This window comes from Doryrhamphus excisus, chromosome 5 (genome assembly GCF_030265055.1).
Source record: "Doryrhamphus excisus isolate RoL2022-K1 chromosome 5, RoL_Dexc_1.0, whole genome shotgun sequence".
NCBI lineage: Eukaryota > Metazoa > Chordata > Actinopteri > Syngnathiformes > Syngnathidae > Doryrhamphus > Doryrhamphus excisus.
In genome coordinates, this window is record NC_080470.1 from 8896554 (window position 1) to 8921216 (window position 24663).

The 24663-nt window shown below is 39.9% G+C and overlaps 1 protein-coding gene across 2 annotated transcripts in view; it reads left to right on the forward strand.

The window, feature by feature from the left end:
* Nucleotides 1-24663, forward strand: part of xpr1a (xenotropic and polytropic retrovirus receptor 1a) — a 67340-nt gene that overhangs the window by 21180 nt on the left and 21497 nt on the right. For both annotated transcript variants that reach the window (XM_058072487.1, XM_058072486.1), the window contains exon 3: nt 22357-22458. In XM_058072487.1, coding sequence (XP_057928470.1) covers nt 22357-22458 — 102 coding nt within the window. The remainder of the gene's footprint in view (nt 1-22356; nt 22459-24663) is intronic.

A 24663-nucleotide genomic window follows, 5' to 3' on the forward strand; every position in this document is an offset into this window, starting at 1 on the left:
AGAGCAGCACAAGGGCAGTATGTTCTTAATCAGATTGGGTCAGGAAATTGCTCCTGATCTAATAATGTCACGTATTGGATTCCCTGCCTGAACAGTCAAGGTAGAATGGACGGTCTGATGGCTGGATTCCATTCATAGTGTTATGGGAATGGCTATTAGCAACCCCGCTCCCAGTATGCACACTCTATAATGCTACACATACAACTGATTTTGTTCCGTTCCTTACACAAAAAGCCAGTTAGGACACTGGTGAATTGTTACTTAGTACTTCCTCTTCTGACTCTTTGACATGACCAAGTAACGTTGGAAAGGCGTCATACTTCAACAACAGTTTGTCAGCTAGTCCAGCTGCATACTGGCCCATGTTCACGAAACAGTCCAGTGTGAAATGCCATTGACAGATTAAAATTTTTTTCTTTTGCTGGTAGGAAATTGGGAACTCCAACCACTTGTGCCTGATGTTGAGGAAATGTAAACAAATGTAGCTTTCCCTTGCATCAGAAGAAAAACTTCCTGGGAACAACGTAAACACAGAATAGGAGCTTGGGGAAGGGCAGAGAGCATATCTGGCCTATAGCGCATGTCCATATAAGGAAGTCCATCTTTGTGTGAAATCACAAACCTCCAGTTTTACAATGCCCTCTGAAACCAAGCGTTTTGAGCCACCCCAAATTCGTTCTGGGTTCACTTCCAAATGCTCAAACCTCATTATCTGTAACTTTGGCATGGTTTAACATGAGAATACTACATTCCAACTACTTTTATAGTTTAGAAAAGTGGAAAAAGCATAATTGGTCCGCTTTAAATAAATGTTTTTTTCCAAACAGTGCTGCCACTGCCAAACAGTAGCCTACCAGAAAAGTTCATCGCTGTCTTAATCTTCATCCTGTGTACTAAAACCAAAAGTTGTCCTTGTCAATTGAACAGCCTCATAATTCCTTCGTCACACATCTTGTCAGTCTTTCTCTCTCTCTCTCGCTCTCATTCTCACACTCCCATTGTTGTTCAGTATCTTTTATGAGGCAAATTTGCCCTTGAGCTGGAATTATAGTAAATGTAAATTAAATTTTTTTAAAACTTCATTGTAATTTGGAGCTCACTGAAAAGTGGATAAGAAGCTGTAGCTCTCTCTCTACCTTGCACACACTGGAGCAACAGAACCAATGTTGTAATAGTGCTCAGGAGCAAACTGCTTAACCAACATCAATACTGAACTGTTCATTGTAAACAATAGTGTGTAATATGTGTGTAATATGCATAGATTTTACACAACAGCCTAGTAACATTTTAATGTATATCGAGAGGTATGTACTGCTGGGTGCTTGCTGATCACTCATTCTACTTTGAATCCAGCTATTGCTTGTGGAATTAGAAAAAAACAACATCAGCAGTTGGACCTGTCAAAAAAGCACCTCACAATACATAGACAGCACCAATACAATATATAATAATTGAACTTTATTCATCACATATACAGTATACAGTTAAATTCTGTTGTGCTGCCATTATAGATAACCCACAATGTTCGTATGACCTTTTTGGGTAGTTCTATTAATAAGATACATTCAAAAGTGTTCCAAAGACACTGTTCAAAATTATTCATCCCTCTCTGAGGAAAATGTCTGGTAATCTGTAAGCTTCTAAATAATTGTCTTGTTACACAGATGTGTGTGTGTGTGTGTGTGTCTGTGTCAGGCACTTTTCCTCAAATCTTTTCTTCTCATATTTCAGCTCATTTTGTGCTCAAAATCAAGTTGTTTAGTGTGACTCTTATCGGGACACTGCAGCTGCTACTGTGGCAAACCGGAGAGACATCTTCACACACATGCAAACAAGTTCACACACCTCAATTCTCCTGCACTGGGCCCACCATGCACCCAGAAGGCATGAATATTACCAGCAATATGATATAGCAAAGGAATACTCAGGTGTTAAAGATAATATCATATTGTACATATTTGACTTGTATAACCCCATCACCTTTGCTGAGTCCTGATTGCATGGGTCAGACTGCAAACCAACAGTTAGCACTTCGGCAAGCCCCCCTAAGTGTTGCAGAATATTCCATAGATTTCTGGACATTAGAAGCCAAGTCTGGATGGAATGAGTGTCATCATGTACAACAGGAGCCCTGTAGAGCGAGAACGAAGACTATGGTCTGTGTCCTAAGCGTTCAAACTCAGTCTCGTCAGTGAAGGTGGGGGCCCTGACAGATAATCTCGTTCACAGAAAGCCGCCCAGCTCTTGTGTAGCAGTCAGTCCCCAACCGTATCAGCCCTGATGGACTTTGGAGCAAAGCAACCTGGCAGCCTAGATCAACTATGGGGAAAATAACCAATTTATTAACATATTAATTTGCTATTCTTTTAAAATAATATTTTAAAGGAAAATTTACCTTTTGGGGTGAATTTTGCCCATCATTCACAATCCTTGTGTTAAACATGAATATATATATTTTTCCCTTTTCTGTGCACTATTTTAACGGCAGAAACTGAATTAATATGAGCTAGCTAATAATACATTTCATTGGAACATACCTATTTCAACTACGAAACACTCTAAAAAAACTCTAACATCATTTGATATACATGCTGTGATCATGCAAGAACAAGTACATTGATGATAACTTACCATACCATCGGGGTTCAAGCCAAAAATCAGAATGCGGACAAAAAAAAGATCCGTAATCAGGAAAAAGCTGAAAGAAACAAACAAAAAAATTGTGCTTTAATGATGATTTAAAATGTTACCAAAACTTCTCTGTGCATTGATTTCACATCGTCGTCCAGGAGCTTACGCTACTTCCATCAGTAACGGCAGCATAGATACAGCAACAACAATGTCCGCTCTGCTTGGGATGGCTTTGTGCTCCAGGCCTCAGGTCAAAACCACTGACAGCAAACAAGCATCTTGTTGAGTCTTATATATATATTACTTCTTGGCCTTCTGTGTGTAAATAGCATGGCCACCCCGCGAGTCAATAGATGCTGAATTCCCTCCACCTGGACAGTTTGTCTTTGCTGTGTCTCATGTAGTTACAGGACTACGGCCTAGGTGCTCATTTCTCTTAGATTAATAGCCTATATCTATATCTATAGACATCTATATATAATTCAATTACAGTTATTATCAACTACTGGGTACTGTTTGAAAATCAATTGGTATTTCCAAGGCAATCCTAATGGATTATGAGGGAAATATGAAGTGATTGATTAACAATTATTTGGAATTATTGCTGATGGAGCTATTCAATAAGGGTCCTATAAAAAGGTGTATTAAAGGTGTATATAAGGTATTATATTAAAACAAAAACTATTGTAAAAACCTACAGATTTTACACAGTAATTGTATAATTTTCACTTTTTGGCACCCTCAAAAGTACTGCTCATGTACCCTTGATACTTTATTTTTACATTTTAAGAACATACAGTATCTGCACTTATAGGCATTACAAGGTGCACTTGAATACCTTGGGGGACAATGATTTGTCCAATTGGGGTACATTAGTGAATATGGTATCTTGAGGTACAGAAATGGAGTACTCCTGTTAGTCATATATGTCCAATTACTGAAAAGGCAGTGTCTACGCATTTTCTGTTGCGTAAAGCAATGATCAAAGAGACACAAAGTGAGAATGAGCAGGTGAGACATCCCTGTAGGATTTTCTTCCTGCGTACCTGCAGGATCAAATGCTTTGTAGGATCTGAACATCAGAGGAGCTGTCAGCCACAGTTACGTTAACAGAATGCCTCATCCAAATATTTAGTGTGTACTTCAAGGTATGGGTTATGCGAGATACTTTGCATGACATGGTGAGCAAGTTGCGTAATGATATTCCAGTCAGCTTTCAGGAGCTTTCAGTTCCCACAGGACCAAAGTGGAAATATTCCAATATCTTGCTGTGTTGTTTTTATTTCCATGCTATTTCACAGCTCATAGCTTTGAGGCTATATTGTTTTTTATGGTCTTTCCACTGGGATAGGTCATTTAAATGACATCTGCCGTAGTTTGTGAGTGGGGTATTAAAAGGGGCAGTTATAATGAAGTTTAATGATTCCATTGAATTTAGGGGAATGCATTTTATGGCAGAGTAAACTAAAGGGGTGTACAGGTGTACACTGAGGTGCTAACAGTGATAAAAACATTGATTGGATAAAGTGAGAGAGCGGTTGTGATTGGTTCATGGCTGTTGGATAGAAATGTTGTTGCTATACAGTTATCGTGGAGACTTCAGTCTCTCAGCGACCTTGATAAAGTGACAGGCAGCATAAGTGCTGCACTTGTTCCCAGAGTTTTTTTTCCTTTTTTCCAGTAAATACATTTGTATTTGGACGCTTTTTGTCAGCACTTCTGTTTTGAGAGCCAGAGCTGGGATCAAATTTATGCTCTTTGTTTTGTTGAAGCACAAATAATTAAGTCATTAAAGTTGATGGTCTCGGTGGTCAGTTGACGAGCCAGCAGAGTGTAAAGACCCACATTGGACCGTGGTTAAACACATACCGTTATGATGTCCCTTTACTTCTTTTTTGCTGCAAGTTGAAAGAGTGCAGTGAAGTTGCATGATTCCATCCTCTGTACTAAGCTAGTCTGAATGATTTCCCATCAGCCTTTTCACTACATCTCCGCCTCCATGATTGTCTCTCAAGGCCAGTGACACGCTCCCGCTGAACTCTTGCCTTGGTTGCCCTGACAACCGGCAGTTTTCTCTCTGGGCGGGGCACTGCTAGCGTTGTCAGTAATGGCACGATAAGTGCTGCAATTATGTAAATCGTGTCCAAGCAAAGTGTATTTTTGGCGGAATAAACACTGTCAGCGGAAAGCTCTTGCTTCAGTTCTCAGAACAAATTATTGTCACAAAGTTTTAACTTTCAAATGTTTTCAAATTTCAACTAGAAGCGGACAAAGCACGAAAATTGGGACATCCGCTCTTTTGTGTTTGACAGTTTTTAGAGCATATCTGTTGGAATGTTTGTTCATTTTTGATAGTGTTGGACGATATGGCCTAAAATTCACATTGGGTTATATTCTACATTCTTCGGCAACGATAGTAGAGCCATTTCAGAACAGGTAGTTTAGTCCTGGATTCTAAAATGACATCCAAGATGCAGAAAATAGCAAAAACTGGTGTCTCGTTACTAAAGGAATGGAAACTATTAATACAAAGTATGAGGAATGGTTACTTTAAATAAAGACAATTCTTCAAGTGTAGTGTACACATATTTAAAATTCAAACTTATTGCACAAAATAGCTTGCAACATGAAACAATACATTATTTGAAGTAAAAAAAAAAAAACACTTCCATTTGGCTATTGATTATACAACGTTGTGGACATCTGCAATAATTATAAGCCAGCATGGCTTCCACAGCATTTTTAGCTGTCCTTTACAAGTCATACACATGAACTTGACCTAAATTCATTAATTCATTTTCTATTGCTTATCCTTACGAGGGTCGCAGTCGTGCTAGAGTTTATCCCAGCTGTTTTCTGGTCGCCTGTTAACCTAACATGCATGTTTTTGGAATGTGGGAGGAAACCGGATTACCTGGAGAAAACCCCACACGGGGAGAACATGCACAAACTCCACACAGAGATGCCCGAGGGTGGAATCGAACTTGGGTTCCTAGCTGCGTGGTCTGCACACTAACCACTTGTCCGCCGTGCAGCCCACTTGACCTAAATATTGCATAAATCTACTTCTAAATTATGAAGGTTAGACAAACTGGTCAGGAAGACGTGTATGTGCACTGGATTTTGTTGCTGAGGAAATATCTATAATTTAGTCAAGAGCTCTTCCCTTCCCACTCAGTCACTGTGGGACTGCCATGCCTGACATACTGTACATACATGTATGTGAGATAGTACACTTTAAATGGTACAGTGGTGACAACCATGTTTGTCTTCTCAGCTCAGCAGCTTCAAATATTGCATAAATTAAAAAAATACAGCATTGAACATAAAAATACTGAAATGAGGATTCCGTAGTGACAGGGACACAATCAAATTCTTTGCACTGAAAATCAGCTGTATATGGTCACACAATGACAATTCTCTACATTTTGTAAACACACACAAACAATCAACACAGACACGTAACCAAAGAGAATCAATAGGAATTGCTAAAGACGTGCTTAACCCGTCCTCTCTCATGAGCCGTGTAAATACAATGAGAGTGGACGCAAAGCACAGGATCTGTCACTTTTCTTACGGAGGCCAACAAATTTTTTTCGTATTGTCATTTTAAAAATGTTACTATATCTGTCATATTCTAGGAAATCATTTTTAAGGTTTTAAAATTAAATCATGTAATCGGGTGAAACATGAGACGTGGTTGGCTGGTGACCAGGTTCTCACCCGAAGTCAGGTGGGATAGGCACCAGCATACCCGCGACCCTAGTGAAGATAAGCGGCATAGATAAACTAAACTTCTGGCACCTCATAGGAGAGGCCCACTTCATGATTTGAAAACTCCTAGTTTAAAGCATCACTTACGAACACGATAAGTGTTCTATCTATTTACCAGACAGACAGATATTGAACAATCTGATCTGAACTGAATTTCTTCAGAAAAGGTCTATAAAGCTGCTTTCCCCATGCTGTTACTTACTGCTTACTGGTGTGTGTTCACCTCTGTCAGACCTTCAGGACAAAGTCTGTTCAGCTGTAATCGCTCTACTTTAGCCTGATAGCCGACATAGGAATGTTGCTCCGTCACTGCTCTCTGTTTGCACAGCCAGAATACTTAAAGAGCTGGTGAAGCCCAGACTGTTCCCAACAAAGATACCCACAGGAATCATAAATGTCCACTGATGATGTTTCATTATGGAAATGTGCTTTGGGCCTTGTCAGATAAAGCGGTGTCGAAGCACTGAGTACATGGCACACTTGAGTTGTGGTTGACAAATACAAGGGTGCCCCATCTCCGACCCTGTGTGACTTCAATGTGGCTTCCCTCAGTGTAACATTAAAGACCTGAGCCCTCAGGCTGGTGCTGGCACTGCCATTGGTCAAACAAGCCAAGCATTGTACAGCAGACAGAGATGGTCACCAAGGCATCTACTGTAAGTCAGTTATTAAGTGGTTTATTTGTTCGCAACAAGAGTCAAACTCTGAGTGCAAAACTATGGGGACTTAATTGTACCTGTACAATCTAATGAGATGCAATGCCTGAGCTGTATGAACTATTTTTTATCAACAAACATTACATGCGCACTTGTCCTCTTCATGCACCCAAGGTCACTGCAGAGAGTGTAGAGCTTCTCCATAGTTTTCATAACCAGATTAAAAAACAACCATGCTCCTGCTGAACCCAGGTTCAACTAGCCGGGTGACCTTCCTCTTCAGAACTTCACAATAGCCTTTAAGAGGCCAAGAAGTGTGATCCCATGATAGTTGGAACATAACCTCCAGTCAGTCCTTTTGCAAAGGGGAACTACCACCCCAATTTACCAATCCAGAGGCAACACCCTTGATGTCCAGATGTCAGAGTTGTGTCAGCCAAGAATGCCCCACAGCACCCAAGGACTTGAGGAACTCTGGGTGAATCTCGCCCACTCTTTGGAATCACGGCCCACTCTGAGTCAACGTACGTTGCCTCACTTGGAACATGGTAGAACCTGTCTTGGATGTGGGAGTTGAAAGTCCTTGTGATGGAAAGCAAACGTATTTAAACAAAAAATGTTAAAACTTAAGACATCACATGTACAGTGTTTGCTTCCTTCCTGGTTTTTTTTTTTTGCATGTTTGTCACAATTAAATGTTTCAGGTTATCACACAAATGTAAACAAAATTATTGTGGAAGAAAAACAAACCAATCCAAAAGTGTATGCCTAAGACATCTGACCTATGCGTTATTCTAATCAACAAATCACAGTCTTTGAAGGAGCTCTGTACCAGTATCAGTCGCTGCAAAATGTTATTCACTTGGTATCGTATCAATAACCATAATTGTCAGTATTGCCCAACCCTAGCGAATACTGATAAAAACAAAGCTACCCTGCAGTACCTGTAGATGAGACGGACCTGTTTCCCCATTCATCATAATAAAGTCGTCAATGTGCCGTTCAGCTCTTTGACAATTTAGGGTCCTTAAAGGGCATTTGCAGCCTGTTGTAATGAATAACACATCAGCTTTGCAGGGGTTATACAAGCCACCACGAGGGCCCGCTTTGTCACATCCATCATCTGCTAAAGCAATGTGTGTGTGTGTGTGAGGGGTGGGGGTTGGGGGTGGACAGGTGTTTAGAGATGGAGCCCTTGTGTGGATTTTTGTATATTCTGATAGTCAAGTAATATTGAGCAAGTTTTCACCCCCTCAATGACAGATGAGCTACACCAGGGATGAGATGGGTTTCGAGGGTGTGGGACTGATGTGACAGGTCGTCCCAGTCCATGGGGCTTTGGGAGAGACAAAGGGGTGCGGCTCCCATGGGACTCTTCTCCATCAGCCCACCATGCTTTTATTACTGGCCTGATTAAATTCACAGACTGACCTGTAATGTAGCTATTATATATGATCTATTACACACGCACGCACGCAAGCACACATACACACTTCCTGTAGGTGTTCTTAAATCCATATGGCCGCAATAACATGGCTCACTTCAGAGCACAAAGAATTATTAGCATAAATGATGTTTCACTGTAAAGTGCCATTTATCTTACCTCCGTACACAGACTTGTTATCTTAAAATGTCCCACACAGGTCGTACTTTATCTGTAAAAGTAAAATCCAATGTGTGATTTGTGAAATTATTATTATTGCAGCTGCTGCTGCACAAACCTGTTGCATTTAAGTGACTAAGGTAGTTGTCATTTTCCCAATTCAGAGATTTTTGAGTGTTACAGAGATTTTAGGACAGAGTTATACACACACAGACACACACGCACAGACTCCCAATGGGGCATTCAGTGTAAAAGGGTTTTCGTGTTTCTGTGCCAGTGGGTGCCAGGAATGTAGCTTCATCTCTGTAAAAGGTTGGAGATGTTTTGGGCCTGTCTTTAGCCCTCACTGTAGGGAAAATATTATACTACAAATGCTCCTATTAACGTTCCTAAACTGTTAGTTGATTGATCGTGGTGGATTAGTTAACCACCTAATCCTTTGAACTAAGAAAAGCACTAACAGCTGAGGCTGTAAACAACCTCCTGATGTAGTTTATACTTTTTCCTCTCCATTGATTGTGTCTTACCTTTTCTGGAGATAGCGTGAGGCTTCTGATTTTAAATGGCGTCATGCTTTGTGACTGTGACACTGTATGCTTCAGTTGGTGGACGGTGCAGTTGGATCAGTTGGAATGGATATTAGGGATATGTCCAATGTCCCCCCGAATTTTTCAAATGTCTGAGCGTACTCCTTAATGACCTGAGCATTCCTTGGACCTCTGTGATATGGGTTCAAATGGTCGGCAAGGAATATTTCACAATGTAGTTTTCTTTATTGTCAACCTCAGACAATTCACGATTTCAATCTTGTAAGAACCCCTTCTTTATTGTTTTATTTGTTTTCTTGTTGAACATTTAATTTCTGATTTGTACCAGCCTGTTTTGGCAATATTTCATACTGGGAATTTACTTGAAATTGATGCCATATCTGTTGTATATACTGTAGGCCTGTCAGGATAACACATTTTTCTGGATGATAATTGGCCTACAAATGATTGCTGATAATCGACATTATTGTCAACATTAGTTTGAGATTTTTTTCATAATGGCATAATAATGTGATTATACTGTATGAAAAGCAGTAAACTTAAATTTTGCAGGAGTATTTAACATTGTAATTGACATGGCGAGAGGTTTTAAATAAAATAAACAAACAAACATAAAAACACCCCAATGAAAATAAAATTTACTTTTTCTTTTAACAAAAATTGAACTGAATAAAAATCACAATCAAACACAATATAGTACTCTGAATTTTATATTGTGTGTCAATGTGGATGTCAGCTGTTTTGCATATAATTATTCCTTCATTCACTTTTAGCAACACTGGATGCAGCTATGTATATGCTTTTGGTGCACAATGACGTGGGAATCACAGCAACTGAAATGTTGCTTCCACTGTTTTGTGTTATTTATTCAATCGTCTTTGTCACAAACCTTTTCATGTCACAAAATGACGATGCGCAAATGGGCTGAAATTCACATTAGTTTGTGTTTACTCTAACTGGCACAAATAAACTATTGTTGCAGGTACGGCTGTAAATACTCTCATTCGCTGGTACCTCTTTCAGGAGAAGCACCTATTTGCATTTGCTTGGTTGTTACGCCTTACGACGTTTGCAGCACTCGCTAGCGCCAACAAACATGCTTACACATATAAATGTATCGAGGCTGGCAAAATTATCAAGTTTATTATTTATTTTATCGTTATTTGATTTATTGACTTGTAAAGACCTAGTTGTGTATGTTTACTTTTGTTTTAATAAAATACAGGCTTAGCAAGCAGCATTTAGCTCTCTTAAATGCACCGAACAATTATACGCTAGCCTGCTAATGAATTGGCTACGTGAGTAAATATGTACCAACAGGATGTTGTCATTGGCTGGACAGTTTGTCATTGTGTTATATGTTGTTACTGTTTGTTGTCCCCTGTCACTCACGACGTTGCGTTACAAAATGGCACAGTATAAATTGCTCTGTGTATTTTACAGTTATGGTTTTTATTTTGTTTTTTAATGAACTTTTGTACTTGGGAGTAGAGCTGTCTGTGCATATTCCATTTCATCATTGAACATAATAAGTGACAACACCGACACTACAACTAAATCCATAGTTAATTTATGGCCAATTTAGCATGTGTGTTTTGGCAAAGGAGCCCTTCCAAATTGTTTAGTTTTTCACATCAATTTGGACTCATGATTTTGGAGATGGTGACATTTGGCAGTCAAGTGGTGTATACAGTTTTTGTTCTTTTCTTCACTTCTTTGTGATATGTCCACAAAGGCCCAATCAGAAGGCTGAATATTGATTGGCAAGCGCACAGAAAAGCGCTGTTGCCGGCCATGCAATACAAATGTACTGAGTAGGCTTAATCAACAGCTATTGATTATTACCCTTTGCTTTCTTACTGCCTGCAGTTTTGTGTTCAGCATGGCTGCAATTCCAAGTATCATGTTTCATGCCTTTGTTTTGACACCACAGCGACATGATTTGGTCTCATAGCCTCTTTCAGTGAGGCTGCATTCGATGCAGTAATCAACACAAAAACAATAATCATGTTTTTTTATCAAAGCGTTATGTCCAGACGCATGAACACCTGCTCATTGGCATGCATGCACACAGCCATGCAGTGATGTGACTACAATTGGCTGCCGCAGTGGCAAGGCCAACTCCCGTAGTTGGTTGCTAATGGCTACGGGATCCAGGGGAAGGGGGGTGGGGGGCAGGTGTCGATAATGACAATGTCACTCCCAGCCAACCATCCCTCTAAAAGGAGGACAGGACACACACACACACGTATTTTGGTGCACAATCACACAATCGTTTTTGCAGAAAATGGAGCAAAGTAATTTTCCTCCTTCTAGGTGGTTGTATGTTATTATAGACGTCAAAAGGTGGCTTGCTCCACAGGGGCATTTTGACTTTCTGTCAGATTTCCTCTTCTCTCTTACCATAGTTGCGCTGAGATCACCTAATAATTCCCTTGTTTTGTTCTCAAGGTAAACCTTGTATGTTTTTTGTTGCCATGCAAAGCACAGTCACACCATTTCCTGTTTCAAGCTATTAGAAGGTCCAGTGTGGTATTTTCATTAAGTTAACGGCAGTGTTTTCTGGATCTTTTTTTGCCAGGGCAGTTCATATCCTTTTTCCATTCATCAACGGTGGCAAATCTCAAAGCAAATCAGGAGGCTACACCCTAGGGTGCAAGTGTCTAATTCTGCTTCATTGTTTTTAACATTCAACACCGCAGCGACATTTTAAGGATCGGAGCAGATAGAGATGATGATGCAAGGCCATGCAAAATCAACAGCACAGCTTTGTCTCTTGTGTACTTGTTCACACATTTTTTAATGGATGCCATAAGGCGCAGTGTGGACTGTGCCTACAACAGAAGCTACAGGAATGAAGAGATCACTCAGTGGGGGAAATGTAAACAGCTTGCAAGTCACTGAAATGTTTTTGTGGCCGCTTAATGTAAATCACATACATTCATACATACATCACATACATACATTGTTAGTCGTAGGTGAAATGGAAATTCCATGGTTGTAATTGTTATATTATTGAGGTATAGTGATTATAAAATGATTCTTGGACAACGTTTGGTCTTGATTGAGGACACAAAAACCTGACACTAATATTGAGGTTTCACTAAGTGGTTCTGATGTTAACTGTAATTGCATCCTGTAAAATGATTTGCAGTGGAAGTCATTATAGATGTGGTGTTTGCAAAATACGCACACAATTTCTGCTAAAAACACAATGGTGATGAAGTAGAGGAACTTTAAAAATACAATGAAAATGCTGTAAATTCCAGATTATAAGATGCTACTTTATTTGCATGTGCTATCTATTTACCAGACAGATATTGAACAATAACGCAATGATGCGTTATGGTTTCACGTTTTGAAATCTTACACAGCGTTTGCGCTTTAATCATAAGTACATTTGGTCTGTTCAAGTGTAGAATTACTACAACTTCTGTTTGGACTTCTTGGACCATAGCAACTGTTGGGTGGGGGGGTTAAGCGTCTCAACTCCCACTCATTGGATTTAACGAGTGATGAATGAATGAGATGGCCCTTTATTGATCTTGTCACTTATACAAGTACAAGCAAAATTGTGCAATCATCCATCCATACATATACAACATACGATACAGTGAGACAAGAGGTGGACAGGACAGGTTGATTGGGCGATGAAGGGGAGGGGGAATAAGAAGAGAGGCGAGGGGGAAAAAATGCATTTCCAAACTTAACTGCTGGTACACACCAATTGTAGGTATGATTGCAAGGTTTGTAGTGTGTCTCTGTATACATTTATTTAGGGCGGGCGTTTTACGATGTTGAGGTGAAATTTTTATTCCCTTGTCATGTTTTTGATCAGCTGGTTTTATAGAATTTGTAATGGCAGAGTTTGTGATACAGCTTACATATTATCTCAAAAGATTGTTCAGATGTACTTGATGTTGTGGGTAGCGAGTGTTCTGTGTTCTGGGCAGAGCATGTGAACTCAAGTCAGGCAACTTTGACTGCTTCATCTGTGGCCTCTCAGCACCTGACAGGCTCCTGTTGTTTCCGTATGAATGCAGCGAGTCGAGTGGGGCGCCCTCATCGCTTCCACTCATTCGCCTGTGGATCATTTTAACAACCTTGCTGGAGCGGAAAGACCAGAAGAGGGGGGTGAGGTAGGGATGGAGGGAGACAAATGTGGATTTTTGTCTGACATAGAACAGGAGAAGTGATGAAGACGTGAATGCCACCTGACTAAAAGGAGACAAGTGTGGTGTTACTCAGCAGTGGAGCGTAAAAATGAGACTCATAGCTTCCCTGAAGCACTTACCACAGACATGATGGAAAATATTATCAGTCATGTTGGAAGACCGAGCCAAACATAAAGCTTATTGTTGTTTAATGGGGCATGACCATGTAGACAAGCTTGGCTAATGAGAGAAGAAACTCTTTATGGAGGGGGCTTCAATGTGTGAGGTGGGCTTATTGTGGGAGTCACATCACACACTTATACGTTTTTCATTCATTCATTTTCTACCGCTTATCCTCATGAGGGTCGCGGGGGTGCTGGAGCCTATCCGAGCTGTCTTCGGGCAAGAGGCGGGGTACACCCTGGACTGGTCGCCAGCCAATCACAGGGCACATATAGACAAACAACCATTCACACTCACATTCATACCTATGGACATACCTTTGGAGTCGACAATTAACCAATTAATGGCAATTAACCTGGAATGTTGGAGGAAACCTGAGTCCCTGGAGAAAACCCATGCATGCACGGGGAGAACATGCAAACTGGAATCGAACTCAGGTCTCCTAGCTTTGTGACCTGCGCACTAACCACTCGGCGGCCGTGCAGCCCACTTATACGTTTTTAATGTTTATAATTTATCGGTACTCATAATCGATGAACAGATGGAATCAAAGTCACGGTGTAGCCATAATACCGCTTGTCATATTATGTCAACATAATCTTTTAGATGGGCCTGCAAGATTTGCAGAAATATTTTGTGTGACTCTGGAGACATATTCACCTCAACAATCTGGTCATTTTCCAAATTATATAACAATTACAATTTTGAGTTTGTACTGTAGGCCAGTTACAGGTTTTAAACTATAACATGGTATGGAAAAGTTGTGGTTTCAAGACTGCTAAAAGTAGTCCGTCATCCTACATATGAAAGACAGTAAACACTGTGTGGTGTCCTGTATTATTCCACATTTTCTACAAGGTTATTAAACGTCTCATACCGGCCCATGCCTAATGGATACTAGACAATATGCATTAAATGACAGTAGCTAGCTGTATAGAAAAAGATGTGTCTTATAGATATGGAAATAGTCTGGATACTTGTGATAGTGAAAATGCAGTAAATTCACACAATCAATAGAGAATACCTCTCTCTCATGGGCCTCCATCCCATCTTCCTCCCTGTCTGTCTCCTCCTCTCCCCTCCTCCTCCTCATTCCCAAGCGCTGCTCTGTTTGCTCCTCTACGTCTCCTCTAATTGTGTAATTTGATTTTGTTTCATATATAAATGCCCTTTTTCCAAGCTCGGTGAGCCGAGGAGTAATTAGCTGAGAACAACCTGCTATATGTGGCCTCCAGAGGTCTGTTTCTCCATACTGTCGCATGCACTGGTATGGCACACATACTGTCACATTCCATATGGTTGAACCAACCACTCCCTCAGTGTTAATCTGTGTCTATTGTATTTGTTAAGGGATTTTTTAAAATATATGTCATGCATTAGGTGTCATTATAATCATTAAAGTGAGCCTTGATTCCTTTAGATATTGCTTTAGTGGATGTTCTGTGGGGGATCTGTGTGATTCCCGAGCTCACCCACAGAGACATGATGCTTATCTACTATTATTTACCTGTTTTGCTGACAGAGACTGCTTTATCTAAGCTGCACAGGAATGAGATACTCACTATGAATAACACATTAAAAGCTTACAGCTGAAATTGGAATCTCATGCTTTGGACCATTATTAAAATTCACCAATATTTGCAAAGAAATCCCTTTAAAATACCCCACAGAAGGTCAGTAGGTTATCATGACTCAAGTTTTCAGAGATGTGTTTGAAGTCCAGGTCCATTTCTCCAGAAGGTAGGAAGACGTTTTTTTTTAATTCCCACTACTATCAGTTTGCCTTTCCCCTCATCCTCCATCCACCTTTACATAGCTGAGGAAGAGAATGTGAGGGATCTGATACAAACCACCCGCTGGCTTTAATAATAAACTTCCAAGCAGGAGCCTATAAGTAGGCTGGAACGGAAAGAAAATTACATTACGTTTTTGCTGTTTATTTTCAAAATGTTTCAACTTTCCTTTTTAATGTTAGTTTTTTTTCTCCTTTCTTCTCCCCAACCTAATTTTCCAAAAATGGCAAATGTATTATGTTATGTTTCTTTCTCAAATTATTATATATAAGAGAATAACTTATTTGTTCTTTAGTATTTTAACGCTATACTACTAAAATGACATTATTTTTCCTCCTAATATTACATATTTATTCTTGTAAAATTGCTATATTTTTCTTTTGACTTTAAAATAACAATTTTAAAGAACATTTCCAACTATTTCCACCTACTTTCCTCATGTTGATTCTTTTCTCGACTATATTTTGTCTTTATTCTTGTCGCATAACTTTTTTCTGCAACCTGATGTTCCCCAAATTACAACATTATTTGTTTTGTTTGTTTTTCATGATATTTAAATGAAAAAAGTCTATTGCCACTAAATGCTACAAATGCTATTGAAATTACATTATTTGCAGAATATCATATTATAATGTTTCTTGTTAGATTACAACCTTTTTGCTTGAAATTCTTACTTTGTTTGTGAAATACTGATGATTCTTTTCATTTTTGCTGCTGTTTTTCTATTTTTTATTTACAGCCCCAAATAGCCCCCACTTTGCACTTTGCTTCACTTTGGACAACCCTGAATTGGATGACTGTGTTACCTAATTTCACCTAATTTATTCCATTTTATTGTAATTATAGAATATAATATGTATATATTTGGCTTATATGTGAAGTAGAACCCTCCAGAAACCGGAGGGTTGGTGGTTTGAACCTTTTACTTCTTCCATCCCAGCCCCTGCTGTTGTGTCCTTGGGCAAGACGCTTCACTCACCTTGACTCCAGTGCCGCCCACACTGATGTTTAAATGCGACTGAATGTTTAGTGGTGGTCAGAGGCCCTTGGCGTGAATTGGCACCCACATTTTTGTCAGCCTACCCCATGGTAGATATGGCTACAAATGTAAATCTGTTTTAACAGATAAGAATGAATAATGGATATTCACTGTAGAAGCACTTTGGGTATCTTGAATGGTGCTTTATAAATCCAGTCCATTATTGTCATTAATTTTACCTCCTTATTGCCTTGCCCATTTAGCCCTTTGCTCAGCCTGCTGACGTCTTCCTCCATCAGCAGTTGTGTGTTTTGCTATGTTCTGCAGAACTGTCTGTTGTGTGGGATTTCATGCATGCAGAAAAAATGCAACTTCAGAATGTACACATGACAGAAGCACACGTTATGAATCCATAAGCAGGTTTTACAGGAAACCAGACCTCCCAAAAAGCCAAACAAACATGACCCAACTATCTTACTTTTGCATTTACATCAAGATTTTCACAATCATTACAATGTGAGCAGTGCGATACAAACTTTCTTTCTTTCAATACATACTTCTCAATTAATGAGCAATATGTATTGAGACAAATGTTGAGACAAAGTGACTGTATGACTGACAAGAGGTCTCACTCGCCGTTGTTTATCAAGCGTTTTGGGGTTGAATCCATGCACAGTGTGAACCATCTTCCTGCCTGTTTGGAGGTGACAGACAAGGAAATATGCACATGGCAATATATGGAGGGCAGCAAAATTATTGAGTTATTGATTTTCATTTATTGTGTGATTAATTAACTTATGTATTATCTGCATGGGAGCCACCACTGTGGCTATGGGAGTGTTATTTCATGTCTACAGCGCTCTAATAATGGTAAAGGACATAATAAGGTTTTATGTATTAGTGGAAATTCACTTATCGCTGTCAGGTATGGAACCAGTTGTTCCACGCGTCATATGTTCTCATACACACACAAACCAGATGTGATTGCCGATATAAGGGAAACAGTCTTGCTGTGCCGTTTGATGTCATTTGCACTCTATTTTTTGCAGTACTGTTAGTATTCAGGGGCTGCTGAGCTTGCAGTCGGCTGCTATAACAAAGTACACAATAAGAATTGGGAGACGACTCGTCTACTCCACCTGCCTGCAGTGCTGCTTTGCCGGCAGTGAGTGTGCATTCCTAATGCTCTCCTAGCCTTCCTGAGAGACGTGATTGGTAGATTTAATTGTGGCTGCAGGGCCAAATGAGTGTTAAAAAAAAGATGAGACCAAAATCATGAGGGTGTGGTGTGTTGGTCCTTCCTTTATGCCCCTCAATGGAGGAAGCAAAGCTAAATATATTTTCATGTATTATGTAGTCACTCAGTTAATATTAGACCAGTAATAATGCAGTCCTGATTTTTGCCTTTCTTTTGTGTGCGCATCTGTATGGAGGAACAAGATTAGCCGTGACAATGTTTATGGAATGGCCTCCTCCTCTGAACAATAGTGTTGTTGTCACGGCATAGTGAGGTGTCATAAAATGCGGTAAATGGAGTTTAGATATACAATTTGTCTGTATCTGTGCTGCCTTTAATTTTGGAAGATTGTAATGCGGTAAGTGAACCTCTCTGGCTCAAACTATATCTTACTAACATAAAAACAGCTGTGTGTGCCTAAATCATGACACTGATGAGGAGTTAGTGTCTCCATGACGGTTTTATTTACTTGAGTTAGGGTCATGTGGCAGAATTCCTGTATGGAAATAGAAGAACCTGCAGGGAAATGTGTGTGTGTGTGTGTGTGTGTGTGTGTGTGTGTGTGTGTGTGTGTGTGTGTGTGTGTGTGTGTGTGTGGAGTGTTTTTGAGGGGGAAGTGTGACGATAGTTGGGATCAGGAGGAAGCAGTCTCATCATTTATTTATATAATCTACACAAGACGAGGTGAGTGGGGGGAGGGGGAGGTAGGCCTTGCCGTCTACAACTAGCCCGCTTAGGGAATACTGTAGGTCAAGTCAGAAGTTGTTTTTTTCTGGATAACTGCACAATTCTTTGTGTATCTGTGTGCGCTAGTACATGGGAAAGCATGGTGTAATGAACTACGTTTTGACTGCTTTAACATCAAGGGGCTTCAAAAATACATTGGTTCATAATGGTGCTATTTATTATCGACCGATATTCGATAATGTTTACATTAAAAAAAATCAACAACATACAGCAACAATAGGTGGGTAAAACAGACAAGACACTACCAATGTATGATGCAGAATATTAACCAACTACTAGGTGAGCTCTGACCATGCTTCCCAGCCATTTACAAAAACTACAGCATAGCATGCTGGGAAACGGATAGTACTCCCAGTGTATTAGAGCTTGGCCGCTATGGGATTTTTGGCACCAATGCTAATACTGGTATTGTGGGCTGAAAAAAATGATATCAGATATATTGGAAGATATCCGATATACAGTATTGCTCAATATCCTTCCAAACTGCCTCCTTCTATAAGGTGTCAGATGTTGAAATGAATCTCTCATTCATCCAAATGAGTCCTGATAAGGAGCCAATGCATGCAGCCGAAATAGAAGATGTGACATTTACACGAAACAGTCAATTGATTCAATTAAAGATGCACCACGTGTTCCAGAATCATTGCATGCATTTAAAAAGTTTAGGTGATTAGGTTTCATTGGATTTTACAGGAGGGCAGCTGAGACGGTGTAATGAAATGATGCTCACGCGTGCTCATGCAGCAGCTGAGGAGATGATAGCGTGATAATAACTGACAGGCTGCTGGCTGGCGCCTTGTGTGAGGATGGATGCAAAGATGGAGGTCGCCTTTGTTCTTTCACCGGACTAAAAGGAAATGTGTGTGTGTATACTGCACTGTGGGTCAGTAGGAGAACAAAGAGTTGACACTTTCATCATCCATTCCCTCACACAAACCCTTACAGTGAAGAAAATAAGTATTTGAACACCCTGCTATTTTGCTATTTCTCCCACTTAGAAATCATGGAGGGGTCTGAAATTTTCATCGTAGGTGCATGTCCACTGTGAGAGAGATAAACTAAAAAGAAAAATCCAGAAATCACAATGCATGATTTTTTAACAATTTATTTGTGTGATACAGCTGCAAATAAGTATTTGAACACCTGAGAAAATGAATGTTAATATTTGGTACAGTAGCCTTTGTTTGCTATTACAGAGGTCAAACGTTTCCTGTAGTTTTTCACCAGGTTTGCACACACTGCAGGAGGGATCTTGGCCCACTCCTCCACACAGATCTTCTCTAGATCAGTCAGGTTTCTGGGCTGTCGCTGAGAAACACGGAGTTTGAGCTCCCTCCAAAGATTTTCGATTGGGTTCAGGTCTGGAGACTGGCTGGGCCATGCTAGAACCTTGATATGCTTCTTACGGAGCCACTCCTTGGTTTTCCTGGCTGTGTGCTTCGGGTCGTTGTCGTGTTGGAAGACCCAGCCACGACCCATCTTCAATGCTCTGACAGAGGGAAGGAGGTTGTTCCCCAAAATCTCACAATACACGGCCCCAGTCATCCTCTCTTTAATGCAGTGCACTCGTCCTGTCCCATGTGCAGAAAAACACCCCCAAAGCATGATGCTACCACCCCCATGCTTCACAGTAGGGATGGTGTTCTTCGGATTGTACTCTTCATTCTTCTTCCTCCAAACACGCTTATTGGAATTATGACCAAAAAGTTCTATTTTGGTCTCATCTGACCATAAAACTTTCTCCCATGACTCCTCTGTATCATCCAAATGGTCATATGCAAACTTAAGACGGGCCTTGACATGTGCTGGTTTAAGCAGGGGAACCTTTCGTGCCATGCATGATTTCACATCATGACGTCTTAGTGTATTACCTACAGTAACCTTGGAAACGGTGGTCCCAGCTCTTTTCAGGTCATTGACCAAGTCCTGTCGTGTAGTTCTGGGCTGATTCCTCACCTTTCTTAGAATCATTGAGACCCCACGAGGTGATATCTTGCATGGGGCTCCACTCCGATTGAGATTGACCGTCATGTTTAGCTTCTTCCATTTTCTAATGATAGCTCCAACAGTGGACCTTTTTTCACCAAGCTGCTTGGTAATTGCTCCGTAGCCCTTTCCAGCCTTGTGGAGGTGTACAATTTTGTCTCTGGTGTCTTTGGACAGCTCTTTGGTCTTCGCCATGTTACAAGTTAAAGTCTTACTGATTGTATGGGGTGGACAGGTGTCTTTATGCAGCTAACGACCTCAAACAGGTGCATCTGATTCAGGATGATACATGGAGTGCAGGTGGACTTCTAATGGGCAGACTAACAGGTCTTTCAGGGTCAGAATTCTAGATGATACACAGGTGTTCAAATACTTATTTGCAGCTGTATCACACAAATAAATTGTTAAAAAATCATGCATTGTGATTTCTGGATTTTTCTTTTTAGTTTATCTCTCTCACAGTGGACATGCACCTACGATGAAAATTTCAGACCCCTCCATGATTTCTAAGTGGGAGAAATAGCAAAATAGCAGGGTGTTCAAATACTTATTTTCTTCACTGTATATGGCTTTCAAGTGGCAAAAGCCACATGTGAATATTTGAATTCCACATGTCAAACATACATGGATTTTACTGATTTTATAAAACAATGTAACACACAACACTACAACTACAACATTCAGCCAGCAAATGTTAGGTCATAAGTTCTATTATTCTGCAGGCCTGCAGGGACAAAAAAAATCAACTCAGCAGTTCTCAAGGTTGACCTTCAAGGAAGCCAGCTATTGGTAGAAAAGTTTTCAATAGGTTTACATCAAATTTAATTTACAATCTATTGGCTGAGGATTTCTGTTAAAGTTGGATTCCTTATAAAGATCATCATAATTAGTAGAGAACTGACACACAACGGAACCTTTAAAGGTTGAACACAAAGGTTGATCTCTGATTTGTTCATACAACAAGTTCTCCAAATAATGCCTTCAATTCAATTAACCACTGAGTCTCCTGTAGTCTCCGGGTGCATCCTCTATTAACGCAAATTAGAGACAGATATATACAGTATACTTACTGAATTAATCTCCAAGAGAAATAAGGTTTTTAATTAGCCAATTAACCACTGGCATTACAGCTGTGGCTGCAGGTAACCTCTTACGTAGACTGAAAAGATGGCAGTAGCTGTATTTGAAGTACCATAAGTGGTCAGCACCCAGCAGCTTTATCTGTCTCTGCATGCACTTGAAAAAGTTACTTGCACTATTCAGCTCTTTGTTGCAAGGTTTTTGTCATCCACTGCAAGTTCTGTGTTGCTTAACGGCGTTCAACCAGTAGTGTCACTGCAGCAGAACATAACCAGAAATAGACTCACAGGCCACTTTACAGGATGCACTTGCATATCTAATGAGATCCAACAAGAGCTTTTTTCCAAAATGGTCCGTTTTCAGGTATTAGTTGCATGTTTGTAGCGATATCTCCTATGTCCTATTTTCCAACGGTTCTCATTACACTAATGATCTTGTCACAGACTCACTGCTGTTTCTCTCCAAGATTTCCTCTCATAAAGAGTGAAAGGTTAATTTGTATCACATCTGCTGTTTGACCCACCGTTTCCTATTAGATTTGCCCTCGTGATATACAGTGTTTCATCCTGCAATGTATGGTTTATTTTACTGATTTGAAGTAGGGATTATTCTTTTTTTTTTTTTCCCTGTAAAGCTGTTGGACTTTAAAATGGCTTTACCGTTTTTCACCTTTTCATCAAGTTGAGTGTGTATGTATGTGTGCATGCAGGGATATTGGCAAACTGCTGCCTGGGGCATTTCTTTCTTATTACTTTGCAGAATAGAAAGCATATCCTTCTAACAGTTGTGTTCTTTTGTAGCTGATGTTTATGAGGCTGGTGTTTACAAGGTCACATTACCATTGTGTTTTAAGATGCAGCTACTTTATCCTGCAGAAACCACTCTCCTCTCTCTTGCACGCTGCTTTTTCCTTTATAACCTACATTTATAGTATTTATTTCATCCTGCTCAACAGCTGACATTTTGATGTTTCTCTTTCTTCCAGTCACAGATGAGGACACCGTGAAGAGATACTACGCAAAATTTGAGGAAAGGTTTTTTCAGACCTGTGAGAAGGAGCTTTTGAAAATCAACACGTTTTATTCAGGTAATGAAATAACACCATAATTTCAGACATAATTCATAAAATAAATTCATATGTACTAGATCGACAGTATCTCACAAAAGTGAGAGCACTCCTCACATTTTAGCAGCCATTTTAGTATATCCAGTGTCCCTTGTTTATCGCAGTTAATTGGTTCTATACCCGACCGCAAAGTAGGATTCCTTATTTATTAGAGCATAGAAAACCTGTTTACATGAAATAACACCCCTATAGTCACCTTTACACTCGCATTACTCAATATAGCAGACATAGTAAGAGTCAATAAACCATTTAAGACATATAGTAAATAAGACTGTGTTTCCAAGGGTCGCAGAGTGATGGGCAGACAGGAAGTAACGCAAGAGCTTCAGAGTTGAGTATCAGTTTCAGTATGTACCTTGTGATTGGCTGGCGACCAGTCTCTCTCACTCGAACACAGCTGGGATAGGCTTCAGCAGACCTGCGACCCTAGTGGGGATAAGCGGTATAGAAAATGGATGGATGGATAATTGTACCTGTTCAAACCTGCAATAAAAGCATTTAGTACAGACGAGTGAGGCATTTTAAGTGTAGTACATGTGTGTTTCACTGGAGATGAGTAACATGAGGGCTGGTCTTCTAATGCCATCATATGCACCATGAAGTCGCAGATCACACACAAATTTTTTGCACTTTTCAAATGTCGCAGCAATAGGAACAAGCCCAGCGACTGTGTTTGCAGCTAGCTTAATAACCGCTCCTTCGCAACACAGGCATCTTTGAAGGTTTTTGATATTTTTCCCTTCCCCATGGAATGTTTGCAGTAAATTTATCGCAAAAAGCATGTTAAATATCTTCCCCTGAAACAGGAAAGAAGGTACACACAAGCAATGCCATGATTGTTTACCAGTTAGCTCAAAGAGAGGTGGGGAAGTTTTGACAACTGTAACACGTCACAGAAAAGGAGCACTTGATTTGCTCACCTTAGCCCAGTAACACGTACCAAAAGTACAGGTAATCTTGCCTAATCAGAGACTGCATTTTTAAATGATTGGTTATCCGAGCTATATTTAAAGTTATCGTTTTTATTGGTTTGATGACATAACCTAGTTTGCATACTTTAGTTAATTTAGCCATTTTTTATGGTAATCAGGCAATCAGGCCCTCTGTGTCAGGTGAGAAATATTCGGGCCTTTAGACAAATGTAACAGAGCAACACAGCAATACAGTGTTTTATTTGCAGATGTTCATGCTTGATAACAGTGTGATAACAATATTGGTGTTTTGTTGAAGCTGTCCATACTAGTGAGTTTTCCAGGGAGTGCGGGAGAATGCACACACAGCGTAACATGAGACACAAGCCATAATATATTCCCAGTACCAGAGGTTGCCTTATAGATAAACCTGAGCTCAGGAGGAAAACACGTGATGCTCCCTCTAGAGGGTATTTTAAACACTGCAGGTCAACAAGGGGACAAGGTTGATTGGCCCAAGGTTCCACCTCATAAGCATGAGAGATGATTCACAAGTGTAAAATAGACGTTAGAATTATGAGGTAATCATTTTTCTCTCACCACATACAGGTATATGTTTTGATGGTGGAGGCCATCTATCATCTACTGGGGGTTTTTCCTACTGGAGACTTACCTACTGTAAAATAGGAAGGCCTTTGAATCTGGCTCTATTTATGTATATTGTATTCTATTAAAACTAGCACCACAGACCAGGATTCTAACATTTAGGATTACCATAACAATTCTCTTGGGATCGTTCCAATGTTTTTATTTTGATTCCTATTGATGCCCATTTCAGCGATGGGAAGAAATAGCTAACCACTTGTCCGCCGTGCAGCTTCATTGTGTTGTAAAGAAAGAATAATGGGAGTGTAAAGGTGACTATAGGGGTGTTATTTCATGTCTACAGCGCTCTTATAATGGTAAACAATGCTCAATTTCTATGCTCTTACTACAAATATATTAAATGTATTAATATTGAATGTTATTTTGTGGAAATTCACTTATCACGGTCGGGTCTGGAACCAATTAACCCTGATTAACGAGGGATAACTCTACACTGTCATGGTGGTATTAAGCTGCTTGACCTACAGTATGTACAGGACAGTCTTATTTTGTTCAATTCTTGAATTTAAGTCATCAAAGTCTGTGTCACAACTGTGGGGCCTCTAAGAAATGTATATTTTGTTGTACTTTTGAATCTTTTGAATTCCCC